The sequence below is a fragment of the Abrus precatorius genome, unplaced genomic scaffold (genome assembly GCF_003935025.1).
Source record: "Abrus precatorius isolate BTA unplaced genomic scaffold, Abrus_2018 Scaffold8, whole genome shotgun sequence".
Lineage (NCBI taxonomy): Eukaryota > Viridiplantae > Streptophyta > Magnoliopsida > Fabales > Fabaceae > Abrus > Abrus precatorius.
Genome location: NW_020874428.1, coordinates 3,186,292 through 3,211,115, shown reverse-complemented (window position 1 = coordinate 3,211,115; position 24,824 = coordinate 3,186,292). Strand labels below are relative to the sequence as shown.

At 30.5% G+C, this 24,824-nt stretch overlaps 2 protein-coding genes and 1 non-coding gene across 4 annotated transcripts; 1 reads left to right on the top strand and 2 right to left on the bottom strand.

The window, feature by feature from the left end:
• Positions 1–236: 236 nt before the first annotated feature.
• LOC113846108 (ubiquitin carboxyl-terminal hydrolase 18-like) lies at positions 237–10,433 on the bottom strand. 2 transcript variants are annotated; one of them, XM_027474018.1, is made up of 12 exons: positions 10,397–10,433; positions 9,820–10,248; positions 9,193–9,385; positions 8,358–8,446; positions 8,173–8,258; positions 7,924–8,086; positions 7,672–7,795; positions 4,914–5,071; positions 3,197–3,281; positions 2,695–2,907; positions 2,513–2,574; positions 366–1,252 (listed from the first exon to the last, which is right to left on the bottom strand). In XM_027474018.1, exons 2-12 carry the CDS (start codon positions 10,080–10,082, stop codon positions 529–531), a joined length of 2,160 nt encoding a protein of 719 aa, XP_027329819.1. In that variant the 5' UTR covers positions 10,083–10,248; positions 10,397–10,433; the 3' UTR covers positions 366–528. The 2 variants fall into 2 exon arrangements, with proteins under 2 accessions (XP_027329818.1, XP_027329819.1); XM_027474017.1 differs by having other exon boundaries at positions 237–1,252; positions 9,820–10,405.
• Positions 10,434–16,913: 6,480 nt separating this feature from the next.
• Positions 16,914–19,143, top strand: LOC113848267. The gene is made up of 3 exons (XM_027477717.1): positions 16,914–17,959; positions 18,078–18,879; positions 18,997–19,143. Exons 1-3 carry the CDS (start codon positions 16,914–16,916, stop codon positions 19,141–19,143), a joined length of 1,995 nt encoding a protein of 664 aa, XP_027333518.1.
• Positions 17,310–17,416, bottom strand: LOC113848603. Its single transcript, XR_003501867.1, has one exon. It is a non-coding gene; the product is annotated as a small nucleolar RNA R71 (small nucleolar RNA).
• Positions 19,144–24,824: the final 5,681 nt, after the last annotated feature.

The window sequence follows — 24,824 nt, the reverse complement described above, 5'->3', positions numbered from 1 at the left end:
TGAGCAAAAAAAAAATATCAATTTTTCTAACCTAAAAACGCTAAAAATTTATGTATAACAACAAAATATTACAGAATTTAAGGCATAAAAATTATTAAATGCTATATTTTTTAATATATATATTTTTTCTCATATCATGTGTCCCTAGGCAGAAATTAGAAAAACCATTAATTAATTTAACAAATATTAAAGACATTCAGGATCAAGAACTGATTTCAGTTAGCCTATGATTGGTTAAAATTTTCGAAAACTAAATTTTCAAAATTAATTATACTAAACATACCCAACGATGGAGGTACGCGGCAACCTAGAAATTTGTTGTCTTATTTACAAAGAGTGAAGGGAAATAAGGACAGTTGTTTTCTATCAGTAAAATTAAATTAGAAAATCCATCTGGAAATGTTACAATGAGATCCAAGGTTCCTGCAAATAATGAAACCCCAGACAAAAATTTCCCAACTCACCACCTTTCGATGATGGGATAATCAAATGATATGAAGACACGACAAAAATAGCGGCTCCTTGAAGTCAGCTGATATTTTCCACTTTCTTAATTCCATTTCCTTTGTCATTTTCATTGGGAAAAGAACCAATGCCAGAAAAATGTGTGCTAGCATCTTCAACTGGAATAGCGAACTTATTTTCACTGACGAATCCATTACCATAATATGCATTATCTTTAGCAGCAATCAACTTGCCTTTAACCACATCTGTATGTTCTGAATCATCTTCCACGTTTCGTTGATGATTCCTTGAAACAGAAGAAGGGTTATCAAAGAAGGAAGAGTCATTCAGTAAACCTAGACAAGGACCAGACTTGGCCATGTTAGTATCATTTTGCTCTTCCATGCAGCCTGAAGTCTCTTCTAAAGATCTGCTAACATCTACATCCCCCAGATCTTTGCTGGCTTGAGAAATAGGCACATAAGATGATTCAACAGCAATGCAAGAAATCTCATCTGCAGTACCAGTTGAATCAACATCAATCACGTCTATATCTTCAAACCGCTCTCTCTTAGTTTTTGAGTTCAATCCAGTAGAAGACTCGTGGTCATAGCTGAGGTTTGGTTCTGGACTATTATCAGGTGGAAAAACTCCACAACCTCTACTACAACTCAAAGTCTTCATATTTGAGAGGCATTCATCTTGTTCAGTTTGTCCAGGCTCCACTTTAACTTCCATTGTTCGCACTTCTGCTATCCCTGAAGATTCATTTGTTTGAATATGAAGGCCTGATGGCCTGGCACTACACCTGTCCAGGATCAAATCAAGCAATATTTAACATTCTTCTCAGAAAGAAATTGACACTAATAACTGTTCAGAAAAGCAACATGCATCTGGCCCAACTTCAATTATCACAAACATTCTTTATTTGAGATTTGTAATATAAGCATATATTCACCAATGTAAACCAAAGAAAAGGCCACAACAGAATACATTGAAAGATGAAGCTTAACAAACAAACAAGTTAGTCCTGGAATTTGACAACCATAAGTAATATGAGCTGGGTAAAAAGGGCACAAGACCAAATAGAGGGAATATGCAAGTTAGTTTACAACTGGGGAGAGTGACTGTGGCATATGAAAGGGAACACAATGAGAGAAGGGGTAGAAGGGAGGCAGCAGTATAGTAGTGTGTTGTGAAGCAGTTTTGCTTGGCATAGAATGCATAGAGCATTCCTCTGAAGGAGCCGCAGGCTTTGAGCTTGTTAGAGTCCAGAATATTGGTTCTATAATTCTCATTTTAATTAATACAATATCCCTCTTTTTCTCACTATAAATCTGAGAGTTCTAACAAGTCAATTTGGTCTTAATGTCAGGGATCAAATTAATTGAAGCATTTTGAAGTTGGGGACCAAATTAACTCATTTGCCAAAGTCAAGGATCAAATTGACAGATCCTATCGTCAGGAACTGAACAGATCACCAATTGTCAATTTCAAGGAGACTTTTTTTCAAAATTTCAGGAACTAAAATGATTGGTGATTGTAATTCAAGGAACTGATGATTTACTCCATATAAAAAGGTTGATCTGTTGTTATAACAGTTGGTCTTTTCAATGATTCAAAAAATCAAACGATCTAATGCAGGTCTTGTTAGTCATCAAAACCACTTAACAAAGGTAAGAACACTCAAACCTGTACTTGCTAGCTCAACTTGGGACCATGGATACAAAGCTGCTATGTGGACTTCCGCACAGAATAACTAAAATTTGACTTTTAAGACAAGGGTGATTATTTTCTTCATAGATAACCCGAGACTAAGACCAATTTAATATCAGCATAAAGAATAAACTTGAGCTATTAGATGAAAAGATAGGATTCGATTTTAATTGAGCCTGAATAGATATTCTATCATATGAAAATTCACATCCCATCTGACAAAACCATGTTCAAAGGGCAATGTCGTTCAGGCACCAGAAGTGGAAGATAGAAACCACAGACACACTGGATTAATTTGTGTGAGAGAAAGAGAGAGAGCATTAGCCTCTTCAATACATGGTAACAAGAATACCTGCTATACAACAGCATATATGCTCCCTGAGAAAGTACATCTTCCAACTCCACGCTCGTAACCTGAGAAATGTAAGGCAACACAAATGAGGCTAAGTTTACTGCATGTTCAAGTACATTCAGAGTACTCAGTGGCCAAAAAGAAAAATATTCAAACTTGGATTGGGAGACACGGATATCTACCTTCCAGTCATCAATCCTATACCAGTTTCCCTGGAAATCCTTGATGTAGCAGATGTAATGACCAAAAAATGAAGCATTTAGCATATCAATATGTACTACAACAGCATATAGCTTATAAATATCAGATCCATCTCCAGCTTCACTCATGTAGGGGCTAAGATTTAAAGTCTCAGGGAAGGCTATTCTCTTGTTAAGTTTCCCGAACCTCCCACTCTGCATGCACACAACACCCCCAAAAAATAAACATAAGAAAACTTGATAGGAGAAGTTAACAACGCATATAAGCCTTTCAAGCTTTTATATACTAGTAGATGTAAAAGTTAATGTGCTGAAAGTATGCTATGTAATCATGCTAAATTAACATCCATACAATTCATATATCACATGGAAAACATGATGAGAAAGTACTAGAATTATACAGTTGATATCTAAAGTTTAACAGCTTATAGCATCAGACAACTTAGCAAGCATGTCTAGATCAAATTAATCAAATCACTCAGACCTGAAATCTTTTCAAGGCAATTGTAAGAATATTTGGAGCACATTTTATTGTAAGACGTTTCCATGCCTTGACATAATCCTTGCACCTGACAAGCAGCAGGAAAGCTTATTTTAAGAACAGGATCTAACAGCAAAAATACATTATCAAAGGCAAATGTTTGAATTTTATTTTCATTGACAACACTCACTTTCCACCATTGAAAGTTTCCTATTTATAAAATCTTCCCAAATTGTGCATCTTGGTTAACAAAATACACACTTAAAATTTTCCAAAAAAAAAAAGAAAAGTCACAAGCCTATATTTTTTAATAGGAAACAGAACTGAATTAGAAATCTAGTATAACAAAGACCAAAACCCACAACTATAATGAGGATAATTATTATGGTTAATTCTCAAGCAATATTCATTTTGTAATGGCCAGAAAACTACAAAGCTATTGACATATGTCAACATAAGCATCATGATTTGACATTGATACATCATATGATCAACACTTCCAAATTCTTCAATAAAAGCTAAATTAAGAAAGCTGATAACTTAAACTCATAATGCAACATACATAATTGAATCCAATAAAGATTTTTATAGTAATAGTTATCAATTTGGATCATTATTATGGGGACACGGATCAGTTCAAAAAGATTCCATTTAGAATGTAATTAACATAATTTTTTTGGAAAGCCTAAACTCTTACCTCAATATCTTGGTCATTAAAATTAAGGGGTATGGTCACCTTTATGCAGATGAGACCACAAATGTTTTTTAATAGTTCCCTGGCACAAATTTTGAATTTAGTTTTAAAGCTAACAATATTTTACATCATTACTATCAATGTTTTTACTATTACAGAACATCTTTGAACTTAATTTTTGAACGACTAGAGGGAGAGGGGCCAACTTCCATTTCAATTTGTAACATAGTAGTCAATAGCGGGAATAGTGGGCGAGATCGCGGAGGAGCAGCTCCCTGCTGTGATCCTAGGGCTGTCGCGTCATGGTTCTGTGTAGTGACCACAATTTGTGACCATGAAAGGTGAAAACTGTGGCCATCATAATTGCTATATCAAAAATGGGCAAAAGGACAAGTTTACCCTCCCTTTCTTAAAGTTGGAAAGCTTTTTAAGGGGGGCAATCTTAGGATTTTGCCTCCTACTTACATAGCAATTTCTCTTCTGTCCTCACAAGTCAAGATCGAACCCTACCTCCATCTTTGGTTCTCTCGTTCTTTTGCTTTGTCCTCCATCTCCAGTACCACTTTCTCATGTGAGTCACCATTTCCAGCCAGGTTTCAATTTTCTTCTTTATCTCCAGCGAAACCGAAACTAGTTCTGACAAGATGTAGATATTTTCTAATAATAGTGAGACATTTTCCAGCGAGACCATCTGCATTAGAGATTTTTTCGATGAATGACCACTATTTGATCTATTTTCCTTTGCTGTTTTGATTGTCTGCAATAGCAGACATCCTGCTATCCCGCTATAGTGTTTTGGGAGTCAGCCGCTCCGCGCTGCTATCCGGAATTAACTACTATGACTTGTAATATAAAATTCTCATGTTCTCTCATCATCTACATTCAATTAATCAAACTACAAAAACTCTGAGTATAACTAAATATTATTTTTAAAGCAAGCTGACATCAATGGCAAGAAACAATATGGAATGTGACAATAAACCTTGTCAAGGTACAAGTATCATTCAATGGGCAGGGTAACCTTACCCCTCACATTTATACATATTTTCCCCATCAAGCCTCTCCCTGGCAGTAAACTGGTCCAGACATTCCTCCAATGAGGCAGCATCTCCATGAATTTCAACTGTCAAGTCCATCATATTTTCATACTGATTTGAAATCTTATCACATTTTGTGCAAATCACCTATTTAGTTTCACAAGAAAAAAGAACAAGACAAACAGCCGCATCCATGTCAGCACTCAGCATCAAAATAACACAATGCATTTCATGACATTTTACAAAGGTGTTATTCCCGAATATACTGAAAAGGTATGTGCTAGTCTGTAAATAACAGCAAGTACAACTGCATTGCCATAATAATTGTATTAACAAACTTAGATCTAACTCACTTCCAAAAGTTAGTTCATAGGAAGAAGACTACCAAAGCCTTTGTAAAGAATATTCTGACTCTATTGCTAACCAATGTGGGAAATCTTAAAATATTGCATATTGAACAATAAGCTCAATTTTTAAAAAGTTTTTAACTCATAAAAAAATTGAGAAACAAGAATAAGACTCTAATGCAATTTCTCCAAACACTGACTATATAAAGAGAGACAAGGTTTGTAATTGTATTCATCTAAAGAGAACAAGAAATTTCAACCTACAGAGATAATGGGGCATATCCACTTATCCATGTTTGGTTCAGTTTTTTTTATTGATTTTGAAATCAATTCTGTAAAACAGAACTTGTAAACAGTTTTGAAGAACAAAAAAGTTCAAAAAAAAAATTATACAGACCATTTGATTCTTCTTGTTTCTGCAGTGTGAAATTGTAAATCAATAATCATTGTTACCATGTCACAATCTATGAATTGCAATACAATTAGTGTGTTTCAATTATATTCAGAGATTCAGCAATTCAGATCACATCCTAAACAGTTTCTGGTGCTGAATCAGAACTTGAATATGTATTGCAGCTGAATTGAAAGAATCTCTATCACACAATTCTTGATCAACCATATTATGCATTAAAGCAGGTTAGGGTTCAAGTTGTCCACCGGACAGCAATTCCTGGAGGAGGGGAGGGGAGGGGAGAAGGGGGTGTCGGTATTTTGCAAGTTTTTCGTGTGAATTTGGAGGGAAAGTGCCATTCTACCCCTTCCAATGATACCCACACCTAATACTAAGAAAAAAAACTATTGATGCTTGCTTACCAATTGATGCTTCATGGATGCATACACGAGTACCTTGCTTTTGAAGAAGAGATGCCAAGCTAGAAAAGGAAAACAAGTATTTGTTTTAAACTTGAAACAATATACACTAGAAGTTAAATGCATATCATTGACTTTCTTTGTTGGTTTTCTAGCTCCAAGCCTCCAAGAAACTAATGTTCAGATCAGAGGTGGATAGAAGAGTGAAGGGTGTTGCCTGAATAAACCAACAGCGATGGGTGGTTCTGGTCACAGAAACAGAGGCTGAACAAAGAGAAGAGAGGTTTCAAACAAAAGAAAAGATGAGAAGCATGGGAAAATACTTGAGTTTAGGGTTTCTTAATGTTCTAAAATAAAGTGAAAAAAGTGAACTTTTTTCCTAATCACACTCCTCCTCCTTCCCCCTTTCAAAAATAAATAAATAAATAAATAAAATGACACCATTCTGAGAGCAAAAGTGGCTTTTCTCCCTGCCCACTGTAGCAGTACTATCACTGCCAAAAACCCTGCTATTTGGGCCTCAAGTGACCATGACATCTGATAAAGAAAAATGCACCACAATGGAAGATCTGTAGTGGCTGACAGCAGCACTACCCGGCCCTGGAACTAAATGACATTGATCTTGAAGATCAATGATGATCATGAGATTAGGCATTTAGAATAGGAAATAGTGACCTCTGTAATTTTTGGGTTTTTTTTATGGGATATACAGCTGAATTCAGTAGTCCTTTTTTTGTCTTGTGACTGTTACGGCTTCAATCTTGCCATATTTTGAAGTTTATGTTTCCCTATATTAACTATTACTTTAGAATGTCGATATATAGATGTATTTTTAATGTTTCTTTATGTTAACATATTTTTTATGGTATTCTTAGTTATTGATCATGAATTTTACAATACACAATATTTTTATGAATCCAGCTTTGGTAACCATGCCAATAATTCCAATTTTACAAAATTTCCATTAGCTATTACTTTAGAATATCAATACATAGATGTATTTTTATGTTTCTTTATGTTAACATATTTTTCATGGTAATCTTAGTTATTGATTATGAATCTTACAATACACAATATTTGTATGAATCCAGTTTCGATAACCATGCTGATAATTACAATTTTACGATATTTCCATTAATTATAGTGCTGTTCATGCCTTTTTATTGTTTCCATTTTCCAAACCATAAACTAAAATGAATTTTTATTGCTTACTTGTTTTTGACTTGTGTATTGTGTTATATTGTATTTGGAAATTAAAAACAGAAAACATTCATTCAAACAGGTATTATTACTGTTTGATTATTTCTGAAAACATAAAACTGTTCTTAAAAACAGAAACAAAATAGGCTATTAGGTTACTCTCCAAAGCTCAACCTTAAATGGAGTTCTACACCATTATGGAGTCTTAGCACTTACACTAGACAAACTTCTTGAGTTCAAAGATAGTGGGAAAAAACACAAGAAATTAATGATCCCATGCCATCATAATCATTAGTCTCTATATTTTTATTTATTACTCATGTAATGAAACAACAGAAGGCAACCACTCTAACAAGAAAGTGTTTATTTCAGTCTGATTAGATGCCTAACCTCAGATTGAAGGCGGCCACCAAAAATGTGTTGAATAAGAGTTGTCTCCTGAAAGTTAGGAGGGACAGCTTTTTCTCCACCAAATTCATCAAGGCAAACAGATTGCATAGTATCAATGGAAAACCTACAGAAAAAATATTGAAAAAGTTACCATCTACATTTTGCCAAACTCATAAGACAGACATCTTAGCTAACAGTCAATGAATAATTCACTACAAGAAATGAAATGACAATGTTGCATGTAAAAACAACCTCATGAACTCATGAGCATCCTCTTGTCTTCCGTAACCGAGTGTACCACCAATATTAGGCAAACGAGAGAGAATATTCATTGGAGAAAATGCCTGTGAACTTAGCCTTGTTCTTTCAACATGATTTTCAAAATCACATAGAAAGCACCAATCATTACAACAGCCTGAAGAACCACCAACAACAACGTAAGCATGACATGAGGAATAATTGACATCCAGCGATAACCAAAGCTCTGAGTTATGACATTACACTCTCTGTGGTGGCCCTTCTCTAACAAGTAGGCAACGAGTGGTCTTGTGAATGAGAGACACTGAAGAACCACATTTGCAAAGCAACTGAAAAAAATTTCAATAATGTATTTCATTTCCCAAATCCTCAAATCACAATTAATTGCGGACAGCAAAATAAAGCTTAAGCTTGAAAAAAGGGCAAACCTGTTTCCACAATTCAAGAGTCCACAAGGAGGAAATCCTGGCTTGTTCCAGTTAAAAAAATTGACAAATTCATCATAAGGAAAAAGAACCTAAAGAAGATAAAACATATAATTTTGGTGAGCAAGTGAGAAAATATGATGGGAATTGATAATTACTATCAGGAATTAATAATTACTATCAAGAGCACTCGTGTATTATTAAATATAATATTAAAATATTCATATTAATATTAATCGTCATGTTGGCTGATCTGTAGGAGCAGTAATTTTATACATGGTTTGATTGTAGACAGTAATTAAGTTAAGGAGAAGCAGATATGTAATTGTCATATATGATATGCACTGTATGAAAATAGACAGTTTATGTGTAGATTTGGAAGTTCTTTGGACAGGGTTATTATCTGTTAGAGTTGTTAAAACAAAGACAGCTTCTGCTGTAATTGTCTATTCAATTAGTGTGTTTAATCCCAAATTCTAGCGGTGTTCTATCTTACATATATATATATATATAAGATTTGTCCCCATATACACAATAAAGTCAGAGGCACTGACACAATGGAACAAGTAGCTAAGGTTTTGACAATTGGAAATCATAATCATATATTCTTATTATCTTGAGCAATTACTTAACATGGAAAACTAACGCAAAATAGACAAGGGTAGAGTATTTTTTTTACCCTAATGGTAACTATTTTCTTTACGAAGGTGCATGCATTTTGGCATCTTGTTTCAAGTCATCTAAACCTAGTGCCTCAAAATTGCCTTTTCCCCTTGACTTCCTATGGTAAGCAATGCACATAATATGAATTTGTCAATACTTCAATAAAGAAAATTACATCTTTAGGCTGCTTGATTGGCCTGGAAGGCGTTGCTCCAGAGGCAGGTATGAGTGCAATTGAAGTGGAGCTTTTACTCCCAGCAACAGAAGCCTTTAACCCTCGATTAGTTGTTGCCCCATTTTGAGCCGAAAAATCCTTGCATGTCGTTTTATGCCCAGACTTCCAATGCGACTGCTGGCATTCTTGTGAGCTGAAAAATCAACACGCACAACATGCAAACTAAATTCAGTTACTTTTCTTTTTCTATTAAAAAACAAAAACTCAACCACTAAATTTAGTTGAGTTTTGGAGAGAAAGAGAGGAAAAAATAAATATTTATTTTTCAATTTAAAATAATTAATATTTATAAAATAAAAACTTAACACGTTAAATTAATCCTAATTTATCAGTTCATGACTTTTATTTAAAAAAATTATGAAATTAAACCATATTAATTAGAAATTAAAAAAAAAAATTATCCTCCATTCTCATACCCTCCAAAGTATAGCTCCCAACCCAGGAAAACAAACGACATAAACCTGTCAATTTGATCACTAACCCCTGAATTCACATCGCGAAACACACTCAACTAACTAATAACCAAAACTAATAAACAAAAAGAAACTCATAAACAAAATAACGTACCAATATCGAACGGCTTTACAGCGGGAACACTTTTTGGTGGCGCGTGTTGCGCAGACGGCGCAGAGAGTGTCGCCGGCGGCGAGAATGCCAGGCATTGCGTCGGGGAGAGGGTGTTGATCCCCTTCGAAATTGGCGTCAACCTCGAAGTACTTGGAAGCAGTGGTTTTGACGAAAATGTGAACCCCAACGGCCACAACGATAACGGAGACTAAGAGTTGCAGGAACCAATTCAGATCCCACGACACTCCAACCACAACAAGCATCTACGTCGCCGTCGATTATACCCCTCCGATTCTAGGGTTTCTCTTCCATCGATCATATATAATCATATCACATCCTCCAATTAGGGTTTTCTCATTTTTCCTCCTCTTCTTCTTCTTCTTCTTTATACCACTCACTCTTTATTACTTCTTCTGAATCTCCCTGTTCCTTTTATCAGGACATGGATAAATGGCTAAATTCATTAATATATATGGTAATTAATATTAATATAATACGAAAAATAATAGTATAATACTATATGAGTCTCTTTCTCCCATTTCTTCTCTGTGACACTTTCTGCTTCTTCGAAACTGACATTGAATACACCATCACACGGGGATCGATCTTGGGAGATAGAAAAGCCTCGTAAGATTGTGTTCAAACGGATTTAATTAAAAATTAATTACATCAATTTGGACACTCATTTATGATTATGGAGCTAAATTACCCCACGTGTCACATTTTTGTTATATTTTCTTTTTGCTTAAGACATACTACTGAATTATGTTCATAATTTGCAGCTGTCGGCTTCTAACCACTGAATTATGTGATTTATCCATAGATTGTAATGTAATTAGACATTGTTGAATTAAAAGTAAGATTAGTAAACCCTAACAAAAAAAATATTAAAATTGGAAACAGTTGAAATTTTTAAATACACCATGATAATAGCTGATTATATTAAATTAATGTATATTTGTTTGTTTGCAATATAATCTTTAACAACAAAAGAGGCCATAAGTCATCAGTAATTTAAAGATACATTTATTGTTAAGAACATATTTATGCAATTATATGTTTCATAATTATAATAAAATAAATAATAATAAATTTAAATCTTTTGGTAAAAAAATATTAAAATAAAAAAATTACAAAATATGAAATCTAGATAATTTTATTTCATTATTTAAACTTCATCTTTATATATATATATATATATATATATAGAAAAGTGAATAAATTATATAGTTCATATAGTATTTTACTATTTAATATAATTTAAATTTTTTATAATTGTTATCTTTAAATATTTTACTTGCCTTTTTAAAATCGAAACTAATATATCATATAAAGGATATATTCGGAAGAGAATTTTTAGAAAAAAATAGAGAAAATAACATTTTTAATTTTTAAATTAAAAATTAAAAATATGATAAATATATAATTAATATGTTAGTTATATTTTTATATTCAAATATTAATTTAAAATATAAAATTTACTTTTCTACTTCTTCCTTTTAAAATTTTCATTTTCAAACAGTTTCTAAAGTGTTATTCTAATTTTTATCTTTAGTTATGATAAAATGTGTATAAGTAAATTCTGTGGTACTTTAAAAAAATTTTGTGGGTATCATACTCAAAAAATTTAGACCAATAAAAAGATATATGTATCAAGTTTAAAAAAATTATTATATATAATTTATTAAAATTATATTATTTATTACATAGTCTTATTATATATATATTGTATATTTAATTTTTTATTTTTAGTATAATTTTTTTATTTATTTTAAATAAAATATAATTTATATTTAAGTAATTTTTATTTATTATAAATAAAAAATAATTATAACATAATATATTAATATAATAATTAAAAAATTAAATATTAATAATAATAAAATTAAGAATATGAAAATATATTAATATAATATTTTTTTATTTTAATTAGTTTAATTTTGATTGCACATTATTTTTATTTAAAAATTTAACTGGTTTTTAACTTGTTTAAAATAACAAATATAACAATTTATTATTAAATAAATTTAATATAAATTATATTTTATTTGAAATAAAAAAAAATTAAGTATACATAATAATAATAATGATAATAATAATAATAAATTATGTAATAAATAATATAAATAATATAACTTTAAATAAATTATATATAATAATTTTTTTTAACTTGACACGTGTTTCTTTTTTATTAGTCTAAATTTTTTGAGTACAGTACCCATAAAATTTTTTTAGGGTACCACAACACACATCGTATAGTTATTTTATTTTTATTATGTTTTTTATGTATTATTATTTAGTACATTGTTAGTATAAAACAATTTTCACACTATCAATTAACTAGAATATAACATAAGCATATTTTTATTATTAATTATTTTTATTTGGTATGACAAATCATAATTAAATTATTGTGTAAAATTTTTTAAAACTTGTACATTAATTTAATACCCATTTAATTTTTTTTTTACTTATATATAGGTTTTAATAAAAAGATATTAAAATAAAAATATTTAAATTTTTTATATTTATTAATTTATTTTTTTTTGTTGCATGAATAATATAACATAAATTTAGTTTAAATTCTCTTGAGTTTCATTAAAAGTATTTTATTATTTATTTAATTTAATATATTTTATTGCATATTAATCAATGATACATTTAAATTTTATTTAGACTAAGTATATTAATAAAAGGGATATCAAAATGTTATAAATGCACAATATCTTAATTAAAGGTTCTTATTTTTATTTTTCAAATGAACATTAATTATTTTATTAAAGGAAATGATAAAAATATTGACAAAACGACTAAAAAAATTAAAGTAGTCATATTTGAGTGTTAAAACTTAATTATTACAAGATGAAAATTACATGTGTCATATAAATCAATTAATGAACCACGTAGATGATTTCATTAAATTAAATAAGGATATTTTAGAAGAGAGACTAATATATTTAGGGAGGAATTAGCGATTATTTGATATCTTTTTTAGGAATTTAAATTTGATTTTGTGAATTTTTTAGAGAAAGATTTGAATATTTACTCAAACAATCATATTCATATTATTGTCGCAACGGTATGGCAAAAATGTGAGTTTAAAAAAAAATATTTTTTAAGAATAAAAATATTTTTTTTAAAATCAGAGGAGTCGCCACCAAAGTTTAATTTAAGAAAACCTTGAAAATACTTAGAAATAATATGATCTTTGAAACCAAAAATTAGTCCGGGAGTCATTTACGTGTAGAGAAGGTATTAGCACCCTATAACGTTCATTTAAAAATGATTACCTTAAATTAATTGTGCAAATTTATCTTAATTTTAAAAAATATTTATTTAACCCCTAAACATTTATTATTATTATTATTATTATTATTATTATTATTATTATTATTATTATTATTTATTTTAAAAGAAGACAAATTATTTATTAAAATGTTAATGGATACCTTAAAAATTATTTTAACTTGACGGGTCTGATTCTCTCTCTTACGTATCCCTAGGTGCAATAGAGAATTCAAAGTCATGTAGTTTTATCTAAACATTCTGAAGTTAGTTGACTAAAAAAAGTTTAGTAAAAGAAAATTTAATTTGAAATTAAAATTATTTTTATAAAATTATAATGTTTAGGATACAAGATAATGTGGTTATACATGTACTCTACGAAAAATAATACAAAAGGTGAAGGAAGATCACACAACTATATTGTAAGTCGCTAAAAAGTATTTTTATTTGTAAATGAAATATTTGAATTTATATTTAAATTATGATTAAGGTTGAAAGAGAATTTAATATAGCATAGGCTATACATAAATCTCTTATAATAGTTAAACAATTGAAGATAATGTAAATTACATATTAATGTTGTAAAAAATTCATATAATAAAATGAACAAATGACAGTTATTTAATTTATCAAAATTTGAAATTTGACTTAAGAAAAATTATAATATGAAATTAATTCTATTCGATGAAAAGAATAAATATATTTAAATTAATTAAAGAAAATAGTTATTTAATGAAAGATTAAAATTTTATTTGATAAATTTATATTGCATAAGACCTGAGTTAACGTTGATAAACAAAAGCCTTTATGTCTTAGAGCGTATAAAGATAGAGACGCTACACAATAATACTATAAATCGTTGCACTGATATAATAAAAATGTTATAAATGATAGATTTTAATTAATAAAAATAATAATGATAAAATTGATTACTTTAGAAATCGGATAAGATTTTTAATATATTAATATTGTGTAAAACCTAAAGTAACGTTGGTATACAAAAGTGTTATCAATTTATAACATATGACAGTAGAGTAAATACACGTTAATGTTATAAATCGATACAAATATTGTATTATCTACTTGTTTAATTTTAGATAAATTTTGTTATAATAATTTTTTTTATAATTTAGCATAATAATAGAAAAGAATGACACACAAACTTATATGAAATTATATCGATATAAAAAATGAATGGCTAAATAAATGAAAAATAAAATAAAATAAAAGAACATATAAAAAAATTTGATTCTTCAATTCATTTATATCTATCTCATATAATAATAATAATAATAACTCAAAAATATAAAAAATAAAAAATATATTAAAATTTAATTACTAGATAGCAATCAAATATGGGATGATATATTAAAAAAATTATTATTTTATTATTATATACATAATAAAATGTCTAAATTTATAGTATAAAATAAATGTTCAAATAAAATGTCAAAAAAAATAAAACAAACTTAGATATAAAATTAACAGCAACTAAAATCTATTTTAACAATAGTTCCTAAATACATAATAACAATTTATATTTTTGAAAAGAAAAAAAAATTGAAACATGCATGAACAGGATAACGAAACAAGGAATGTTCAGATATAATTTGAAAAGCTAAAATAATCACTAAAGATATTTAACATATACAAATGAAGGTATAAAGTATGTGAGATGGGAAAGTGCAGATAAAACATCAAATCCATACCAATTTTTTTCAATCTTTTACCTATTTTTTTGAAATAAAATGATTAGACATTATCGTAAAAATTAATATATGAACGTTCAGTCACGAGTGCACATCACTTTTCAATAGAAATGAAAAAGTATTTATATACTACTGATGCTCAATAGAATTGAGAGTAAAAAACAATCCATTTAACTGAAAGAAGCTTTGTTGTGCGAGAGTCTGAGAAGATAATGGAGTAGAGCTGCAGTGGGTGGGTGATATTAACCTATGTCAAATATGATTTTTCTTCCTCTTTCTTCTCAGTTAAGTTTTTTGGTTACCTTTTTTCTATGATATATTTTTTTTAATATAAGATCTTCTAAAAATACTTTTACTATCCAGAAAATCTTCCCCGTAAACTTGTTGCTTCTTTTTTTTTTCCAAAAATTTGTTCTTTTCTTTTTAGATCTCTCAATTTTTTAAAATTTTTTTTCCCCCGTCTGGTAGGGAGAGGGGGTATTTTATAAGTACACCAGTCGAGCTATTACTATCTCAAACTATTACTATTGTTTATTGATAAATGCTTTCTATACTTGATCCTACATTGTAATTCATGAATGATAATTGAGAGTTTTAAGCTATTCATTGAGAAAATTTACTATTATTAATTTCATTTTATTCATATTTCAGGAAAAAGGATCAAGAAGTGAAAGCCTTAAAGATGTCGAGAATTGAAGAAAAAGAAACCAGAGATATACAAGGGCAAGTACATGCCCGTGTATATGAGCGTGTATCTCACTGGTCGCGTCAATTGAAGTGTATCATCAAGACCAGAGATGTACACGGCCATATACATGGACGTGTACATGAGCGTGTACTTTTATGGAAAGCTTTGAAGGGCGTCTATTAGAAAACAGAGATGTACATGGCCAAGTACATGGCCATGTACTTGGGCGTGTACTTTTACGCGTGTTAGAAATTTAACTTTTGCGAGAAAATTAACCCTAGGATAATTCCTATAAAAGGAGAACTGAACTCAAACCTGGGGAGGCAGTTTTTGGAGACGAAAGACTCAGAAACGGCAAGAGGATGGGATTAAGCATTTTATTTCATCTCTTTTGTAATTTTAATTTCAAGATGTTTAGGTTCTAACTTTCTTTTGAGTATCTAGACGTAATGAATCCTAATTGACTAAATTTTCTGGAATTCTTCTAATGCTATTTCATGTTCTTTTCTCTTGAGTTTAATTGAGTAGTATCAATTTTCTCTATCTTGTTTTCTTGTTTGAATTTGAGTAAAATTCCTGCATGAAATTAACATTGCTCAATTAAAAAGACTTGAATGTATTTCTAGAGATAGAAAGATGTGAGTTTTCTGTATTAGGATTAACCCTAATTATGGAATTCATAATGAACTTAATGCAACCTAGGGGTATTAATTAAGGAAGAGATTTTGATTAATCAACTGAGGGTTAGGAATCATTATCCTTGAGAAAGGTATTGATTTAATTTGGAATTTCCTGCAGCGATAAGGGTTTGGAACTAAGTAGTTGAAGAAGAATTTCAATTATTTGGACACTTAGGGGGATTTACAGTCTAGATACTTGCCTTTTTACATTGAATACCTTTAGTCATAATTTTTTATAATTTATTTTCACTAGAATATCTGTTCCTTTTAATTTATTATTCTTTTACTTTTAGCAATTTCATCAACAAGGTTTATTTCTCATATTTATTAACAATTACGCAATTAAGGAAAAGTTTCTTAATAACAGTCCATGTGGATACGACACTTGGTACTTTAATTTTAATTTTAATAATATTACTTCGACAACGGGTACACTTGCCCAGTGATCAGTTTTTACACACCAAGTTTTTGGCGCCGTTGCCGGGGACTGTTTAATTAGGATTCCCTTTATTACGTATTTACTAATTTTATTTATTTCTTTAATCTTGAATTAACTTAACTATTTTGCTTTCATTCTTTTTAGGAGTTGATTTTTCTAGTGTATGATCAAAACTCGTTCTACTGCACTATCTGAAGAACTATTTGAATTTGACCCAGAAATCAAAAGAACTTTGCAAAAAAATTCAAAAAGAGAGACGACTGCTAGTACAGAGGGAAAACGCACAAACACACATGGAAGGAATGGCAAACAACGAAGATCAACCAATGACCATGTTCGATTATGCTCGTCCATCATTAACAGGGACAGAGTCTAGCATTGTCCGTCCGGATGTGCAAGGAAATTTTGAAATAAAGCCCAATGTTATTCAGATGGTTCAGCAGTTTGTCCAGTTTGATGGGTTGCAAGACGGAGACCCCAATGCTCACATTGCAAATTTTCTAGAAATTTGTGATACTTTCAAGATCGATGGAGCTACTGATGATGCAATCCGCTTGAGACTATTTCCATTTTCTCTCAGGAGCAGAGCAAAGCAATGGTTGAATTCTCTCCCACGAGGGTCTATCACTTCATGGGAGGCTATGGCAGAAAAATTCTTGGCAAAATATTTCCCTCCCGCGAAAACTGCCAAAATGAGGAACGATATCTCTTCCTTCTATCAGTTGGAGTCAGAGACATTATACGATACATGGGAGAGGTTCAAGGAATTGTTGCGGAAATGCCCACATCATGGGATTCCGGACTGGCTTCAAGTGCAAACCTTCTACAATGGATTAAACACAGCCACAAGACAAATGATAGATGCTGCAGCTGGGGGCACTTTAAATAGCAAGACACCAAGGGCTGCACAAGAACTGTTTGAAGAAATGGCAATGAACAACTATCAATGGAGCTCCACTCGATCCAAACCTGCAAAATCGGCGGGGATCTATAGTCTTGATGCAGTAACATCCTTGGCAATGCAAGTGGAAGCCTTAGGGAAGAAGATTGATGGTCTATCTGTTAACCATCAAGTTGCTCCGGTAATGAGATGTGATATTTGCGGAGGAGGCCACCCTAATCATGAGTGTCGAGCTACTCAGAAAGAATATGCCAATGTGATAGGAAACATACCACCTTATCAAAATTATAATGGCATGAATAATCCGGGCTGGAGGAACTATGCAAACCAACCATGGAACAACAACCAACAGCCAATGCAGAACAACACACTCCCAGGATTTCAACAAGCTTCACATCCACCACCACCCCCAGCTGAAAAGAAGTCAAACCTTGAGGAGTTGATGACCAAATTCATTCAAACTTCAGAATCTTGGTTCTAATCCACTGAGACAGCACTAAGAAATCAACAAGCCTCTATTCATAATTTAGAAATTCAGTTGTTGTCAAATTTCTAGACTCCTCTCAGAAAGACCCCAAGGAAGCTTGCCTAACAATACTGAGACTAATCCTAGGGAGCAGGTCAATGCAGTAACATTAAGGAGTGGCAGAACATTACAAGAGAAGGGGAAGCAAGAAACAGAAAAAGATGCAGTTGAAGAGGAGGATAAATGTCAAGAGGAGAATGTGGAAAAGCCCCCTGTAGTGAAAGAATTCATACCCCCACTTCCCTACCCAGCTAGATTGAAGAAGGACAGAGACAATGAACAGTTTGGTAAATTTCTTTCCTTATTTCGTCAGCTTCATATTAATTTACCGTTTGTTAATGCCTTGGCACAGATGCCCAAGTACGCCAAATTTCTGAAGGATCTATTGTCCAACAAGAAGAAATTGGAGGAGTTGGCCACAGTAACTCTGAATGAAGAATGCTCAGCAATTCTGCAAAACAAGATGCCCGAAAAATTAAAAGATCCAGGGAGTTTTAATCTTCCTTGTCTCATTGGTAGATTGATAGTTGATAGGGCTTTAGCTGATTTAGGTGCTAGCATTAATTTGATGCCATATTCTGTTTTTAAGAAATTAGGTTTAGGGGAACCTAGGCCAACTAGGATGAGTATTCAATTAGCTGATAGGTCAATTAAATATCCTAGGGGTATCATTGAGGATGTGCTTGTAAAAGTAGACAAATTTATTTTTCCTGTTGATTTTGTGATTCTTGATATGGACGAGGACACTAATGTTCCCTTGATCTTAGGTCGTCCATTTTTAGCTACTACAGGGGCTATAATTGATGTGAGGGATGGAAAGTTAATTTTGAGGGTTGGAGATGAAAAAGTCACTTTCAAAATTCCTGAAGTGATAAAAAAGTCTTTGAAACAAGATGATTCTTGCTACTTTATTAATGTAATTAATGATTATGTTTCTGATTGTGCAAAGGAATTCTTGATTTCAAACCCATTGGAAAGAAGCTTAGTTCATGATAGAGGAAAAGATGATATGAGCTTGGTAACTCAAGAACAGTGGTGTCATTTAGAAGCCACTAAGCCATTATGGAGAAAGAGAGACTTCAAAGTTTTGGAGTGAAAATCAGAGAAGCAACGCAACCCATCCATTAATGAACCGCCAGATGAAAAATTGAAGGTCTACCATCATAAAAAATTCAAGGGAGGTAAACTATTTCAAAAAGGTGATTTAGTACTGTTGTACAACTCTCGCCTCAAATTATTCCCAGGTAAACTCAAATCCCATTGGTCTGGACCGTTTACTGTGCATAAGGTATTTCCTTGTGGTATAATTGAATTAACTCATCCAGAAAAAGGAAATTTTAAGGTGAATGAACATAGGCTGAAACTGTACCAAGGGGGTCAACTGCAAACTTTTGCAAATGAGGAGTTTAAACTCCTCCATGTTGAATGTTGCATGTTGAATGTTGAATTACATTGAATAGTTTAGGTTAGGTTGGTTTAGTTTATTTTAATTTAGTTATTTATTTGCTCATTTATTTATATTTTGAATAAGCGTCCTCGCCCCAGCATGAACCCCATCTCCTTCTGACCACTTTCTTAGTATAGATGATGAAGACTTAGATGATGCGCAGTTTAGTCTGCAATTAGGAGTCTTAGTTGTTGAATTTTTTACTTATGTTATTTTTTATGATTTAAATTGCTTTTGTCTGTTTATTACTTCTGTTTCTTTATCGCATTATTTTGATCGTTCTACTCCTCTTGTCATTATGAACTGAGTTAAATCTTCTTATAAATCAATTTTAATCAGGTTTCCTTTTCAAGTCAATCTCAGATTAGTTTTGCTTCCCAAGATTCTTTGCTTATTTACTTACTCTTCAGGGAAGTTTCAGTTGCACTCTAACTCTTCTATTTGATTGAGGACAATGCAAATCTTACACTGTGGGGTAGATAATTATAGATGTTTGAACTGAATTGTTGTTTTATTCTTGAGCAATACTGAGTCAATTTTATTGTTGCATAGAAGATGATATTCCTGAAAATAAAAAAAATAAAAATAATAATAAAGATTCATATGCAGTTATTCTAGATATTGGATTTGTGTTTTTGATTGTTTCTCAATTGAAGTATCGGTAGATTTTTCTGATTTGAGGACCTTGAATCTATGCCCTTGAATGTATGCAAATTTTTTTTTTTTAAGAATCGTTAATATCTGAAAAATTGGGGCTCTGCTCAGAAATAAAAGAGCATGCCATAGAAGCATAATTAGTTGAATGTGGATTGCAGGCAATGTCCGGATACCACATCCTAGAACCCCGAAATTGTTTGAGGTACCGATGTGGAAAGCAAGGGGTGGAATTTTTCATTAATACCTTGTGCTAATTGGGATGGAGCATAAAATGCACCCTATTAGCCGATCATGGCTCAAAGTAAAGAAAATTAAATAATACCTTGTGGAAGGATTCAAAGTTTTGAATTGAATTTTAAGAGCTAATGGTAGAGAGGTCCTTATTCAGTTCTGTCTGAAGTTACAAAGGTTGAGAGCAAAAGAAGGCACAATTTGATGTTTAAGAATTACTATCCCTCTAAAAAAATAAATAAATAAAAAATAAAAATAAAAATAAAAAAAAATTTGAAAAATAAAATAAAAAAAACAACAATAATAATAAAAATATCAGGAATTTGCTTCTTTGTTGTCAAGGGTAAAATTGATCCATTTCTTTGCTTGGGGACAAGCAATCGTTCAAGTCTGGGGGAATTTGATAAATGCTTTCTATACTTGATCCTACATTGTAATTCATGAATGATAATTGAGAGTTTTAAGCTATTCATTGAGAAAATTTACTATTATTAATTTCATTTTATTCATATTTCAGGAAAAAGGATCAAGAAGTGAAAGTCTTAAAGATGTCGAGAATTGAAGAAAAAGAAACCAGAGATATACAAGGGCAAGTACATGCCCGTGTATATGAGCGTGTATCTCACTGGTCGCGTCAATTGAAGTGTATCATCAAGACCAGAGATGTACACGGCCAGATACATGGCCGTGTACATGAGCGTGTACTTTGATGGAAAGCTTTGAAAGACGTCTATTAGAAAACAGAGATGTACACGGCTAAGTACATGGCCATGTACTTGGGCGTGTACTTTTACGCGTGTCAGAAATTTAACTTTTGCGAGAAAATTAACCCTAGGATAATTCCTATAAAAGGAGAACTGAACTCAAACTTGGGGAGACGGTTTTTGGAGACGAAAGACTCAGAGACGGCAAGAGGATGGGATTAAGCATTTTATTTCATCTCTTTTGTAATTTTAATTTCAAGATGTTTAGGTTCTAACTTTCTTTTGAGTATCTAGACATAATGAATCCTAATTGACTAAATTTTCTGGAATTCTTCTAATGCTATTTCATGTTCTTTTCTCTTGAGTTTAATTGAGTAGTATCAATTTTCTCTATCTTGTTTTCTTGTTTGAATTTAAGTAAAATTCCTGCATGAAATTAACATTGCTCAATTAAAAAGACTTGAATGTATTTCTAGAGATAGAAAGACGTGAGTTTTCTGTATTAGGATTAACCCTAATTATGGAATTCATAATGAACTTAATGCAACCTAGGGGTATTAATTAAGGAAGAGATTCTGATTAATCAACTGAGGGTTAGGAATCATTATCCTTGAGAAAGGTATTGATTTAATTTGAAATTTCCTGCAGCGATAAGGGTTTGGAACTAAGTAGTTGAAGAAGAATTTCAGTTATTTGGACACTTAGGGGGATTTACAGTCTAGATACTTGCCTTTTTACATTGAATACCTTTAGTCATAATTTTTTATAATTTATTTTCACTAGAATATCTGTTCCTTTTAATTTATTATTCTTTTACTTTTAGCAATTTCATCAACAAGGTTTATTTCTCATATTTATTAACAATTACACAATTAAGGAAAAGTTTCTTAATAATAGTTCCTGTGGATACGACACTTGGTACTTTAATTTTAATTTTAATAATATTACTTCGACAACAGGTACACTTGCCCAGTGATTAGTTTTTACACACCATTTATCCCGTATTATCCTCTATCCAGCTATCCTGCTAGCTCAATCCTTTTCGAGTAGGATTAACACTTATTAGTACACCTTCCGTCCTCCTCTATCTTTAAGGCATCAAGAGGGAGACCTCTGATGTGGGTTGTTAACCCAGAGTGCGAGATGAGAATCAAACATTCTCTTGACCTAGTGGGCATGATAACAGGTTTAGGAGAAATCCTACTCATTGTCATCCTTATGTATTTATACCGACCTTCAATCTTACATTTTAAGATTTTATAAAATGTCAAAATATCTGAGCCTTTCTCTTTTCTCTTTTCATGCATTAAGTCAATTTTGAAACTGAGGTCTCAGACTGCATAGTACAAGGATACCGTTTTTAGGAACCGGTCTCTCCTTTTGTCAAAATTTTCTATTTTTTTGTAAAATTATTTTATTTTTATAAATTAAAAAAAAATTGGAGGCCATTTCGGAGATGCAAAAATTGATATTTACAATTACTTATTTTGTATTTAAGAAATCATATATCTTTTGTATTTTATGTATAATTTTTATATAAAATATATTCAAAAATAATAAAATAAGACAGCTATATATTTTTCCTAAAAAATTTATCAATTTAATAAACACTAAGCTTAAAAAATAATACTTACCTTTTATGAAAAGAAATATTTTAGAGGAACGAATAGATATAACAAGAGATATATGAGTAATATATTTTTTATTATTGTTGAATGAAATGTTATACTGAAACTAATAATTATATAAATTTATTGAACTAACCAAATTTGTATTGTAAAAAATATACTAAAAAACTTTTCAAGTTATAGTGAGGCAATAGTCTTATTTGATAACTTTAATATGTTTGTTTGGTTTTTAAAAAAAAATTATCTTTTTAAAAATACAAACAAACATGCTTATTCTCTGCATTTTTTTTAAATCATATAAATTTTTATAATGTTTTTTGAGTTTTAAGACTTCTCTTATCTTTGATTTGAACAACATCTCTTTGTTATAAGATTTTATCTACCAAAAATTTAATAATTTAAAAAAGTGGACTAAACTACTTTGCCCACAATTTTTAGTGTTATTTTGTCTAAAATTGCAAGTATTTTTTTATGAAAAGGAAACATCCAAATATTCATATAGCATTTGAACGCTTGCAATTCAAAAAATGGAGAACGCAGGCATTAATATTTGTAAGTCACATAATAGATTTAATTTCAAAAAATGAAAGTTACAGCCATAATAAAACTCATGCTGGGAGAGTGACTTGAAAAAATAGTATCTAAATATTTCAAATGGTAGGTTCTCAATATTTTATTATATTTTTTTTTATATGAATTATTGGTGACATAAAAAGGGGTTGTCAAATTAATTGATTGCTTAGTTGATGATGAAGCAAAAGGGAAACCTTTTCTCTCCATTTATTATTTTTGCCAGTTTGGTGATGGGATTGTCAAAAACATCATTAATTATTATTACGTCTCTCTTTCCCTCCTAATACCATGCCAGCACGTGCCACTCGTGCACAGTTAGAGTCATTTTGCATTGTTACTTTTCATATTTTCCAATAAAAGTGTTCTTGGTTTGACTTTAATTTCTAGTGCAAATTTTGCATGAGACTGTTCATAATTCTCAAACGGATAAAATTATATATTTTTAATTTTTCCCCCTCCTGTGATTGTTAAATATCTGGTATTAGTTTTCTTTTTATAGGAAAAAAAAATATAATATAGCCATTTTGATTTTTTTTAATGCATTTATAATACTTAAATAGAGACTTGAAGAAAATTAAATTATACATATGTGGTTAACGTTTACACATTATAGCACAAAATACAAAAATTGAATGGATGGTGTAGATTAATTATGATATGAATTACAAACGAATTAGATAGAAGATAAATAATTCACATTTATCTAAATCCATTTTCACTTTATAGAAAAAGCTCCTTGTGCGTGGATTTGGTCTTTCCATATTAATAAAAAATGCAATATCTCATGTCATGTCATAAGAAAAAGACATAAAACAATTATAATATGATTTGATTAGTATTACTTATATAGGATTATTAATTAATTATTTTTTTATGTTAATAACTGTGTTTCAATAAGGAAGGCCCTAAAATATATGTTTGGTCTTTTTGAAAGTATGAAAATTTTGTTTTACTAATAAAAAAAATATTCATATTTAATATTTAAATTTAACAAAAACAATATGATTTTAATCCCTCCCCGAGAATTAAAAGCACACAACTTTTGAAATTTTTAGAAAAATAAATACATAAAAATTAAATACAGATTATATTTTTGGTTCCTTTAGTTAAAATTATCAAATTTGGTCCCTAATTAATTTTCTTCTATCCAAAACTACTAAATTTCATATATTTTTAAAAATATTTATAAATTAATTTATTTGTCTTTTACTCAAAATTAACCTACCAAAATATCAATTCTAACACAAAATATTTTTTTTCATCAAGCCATGATTTAACGCTTTATCAAATCTTTCAAAATTTCACTAAATTTTTTATTTTTAACTTTATATTCTAATCCTATTATAAACCCCCTAAAAGTTTGGGTGGAAATTAAAAATTTGCGGGAAGTAAAAAACCCAATGGGGACTTACATTTATATAATTTTAAAAATAGAAGAACTTAATTAGGTTAAAATATTCTTAAAAGATCAAAATTGCACATAATTTAAATTGGAGGAATAAAAAACACAACTAAACCTTTTAAAAGTCAATATATG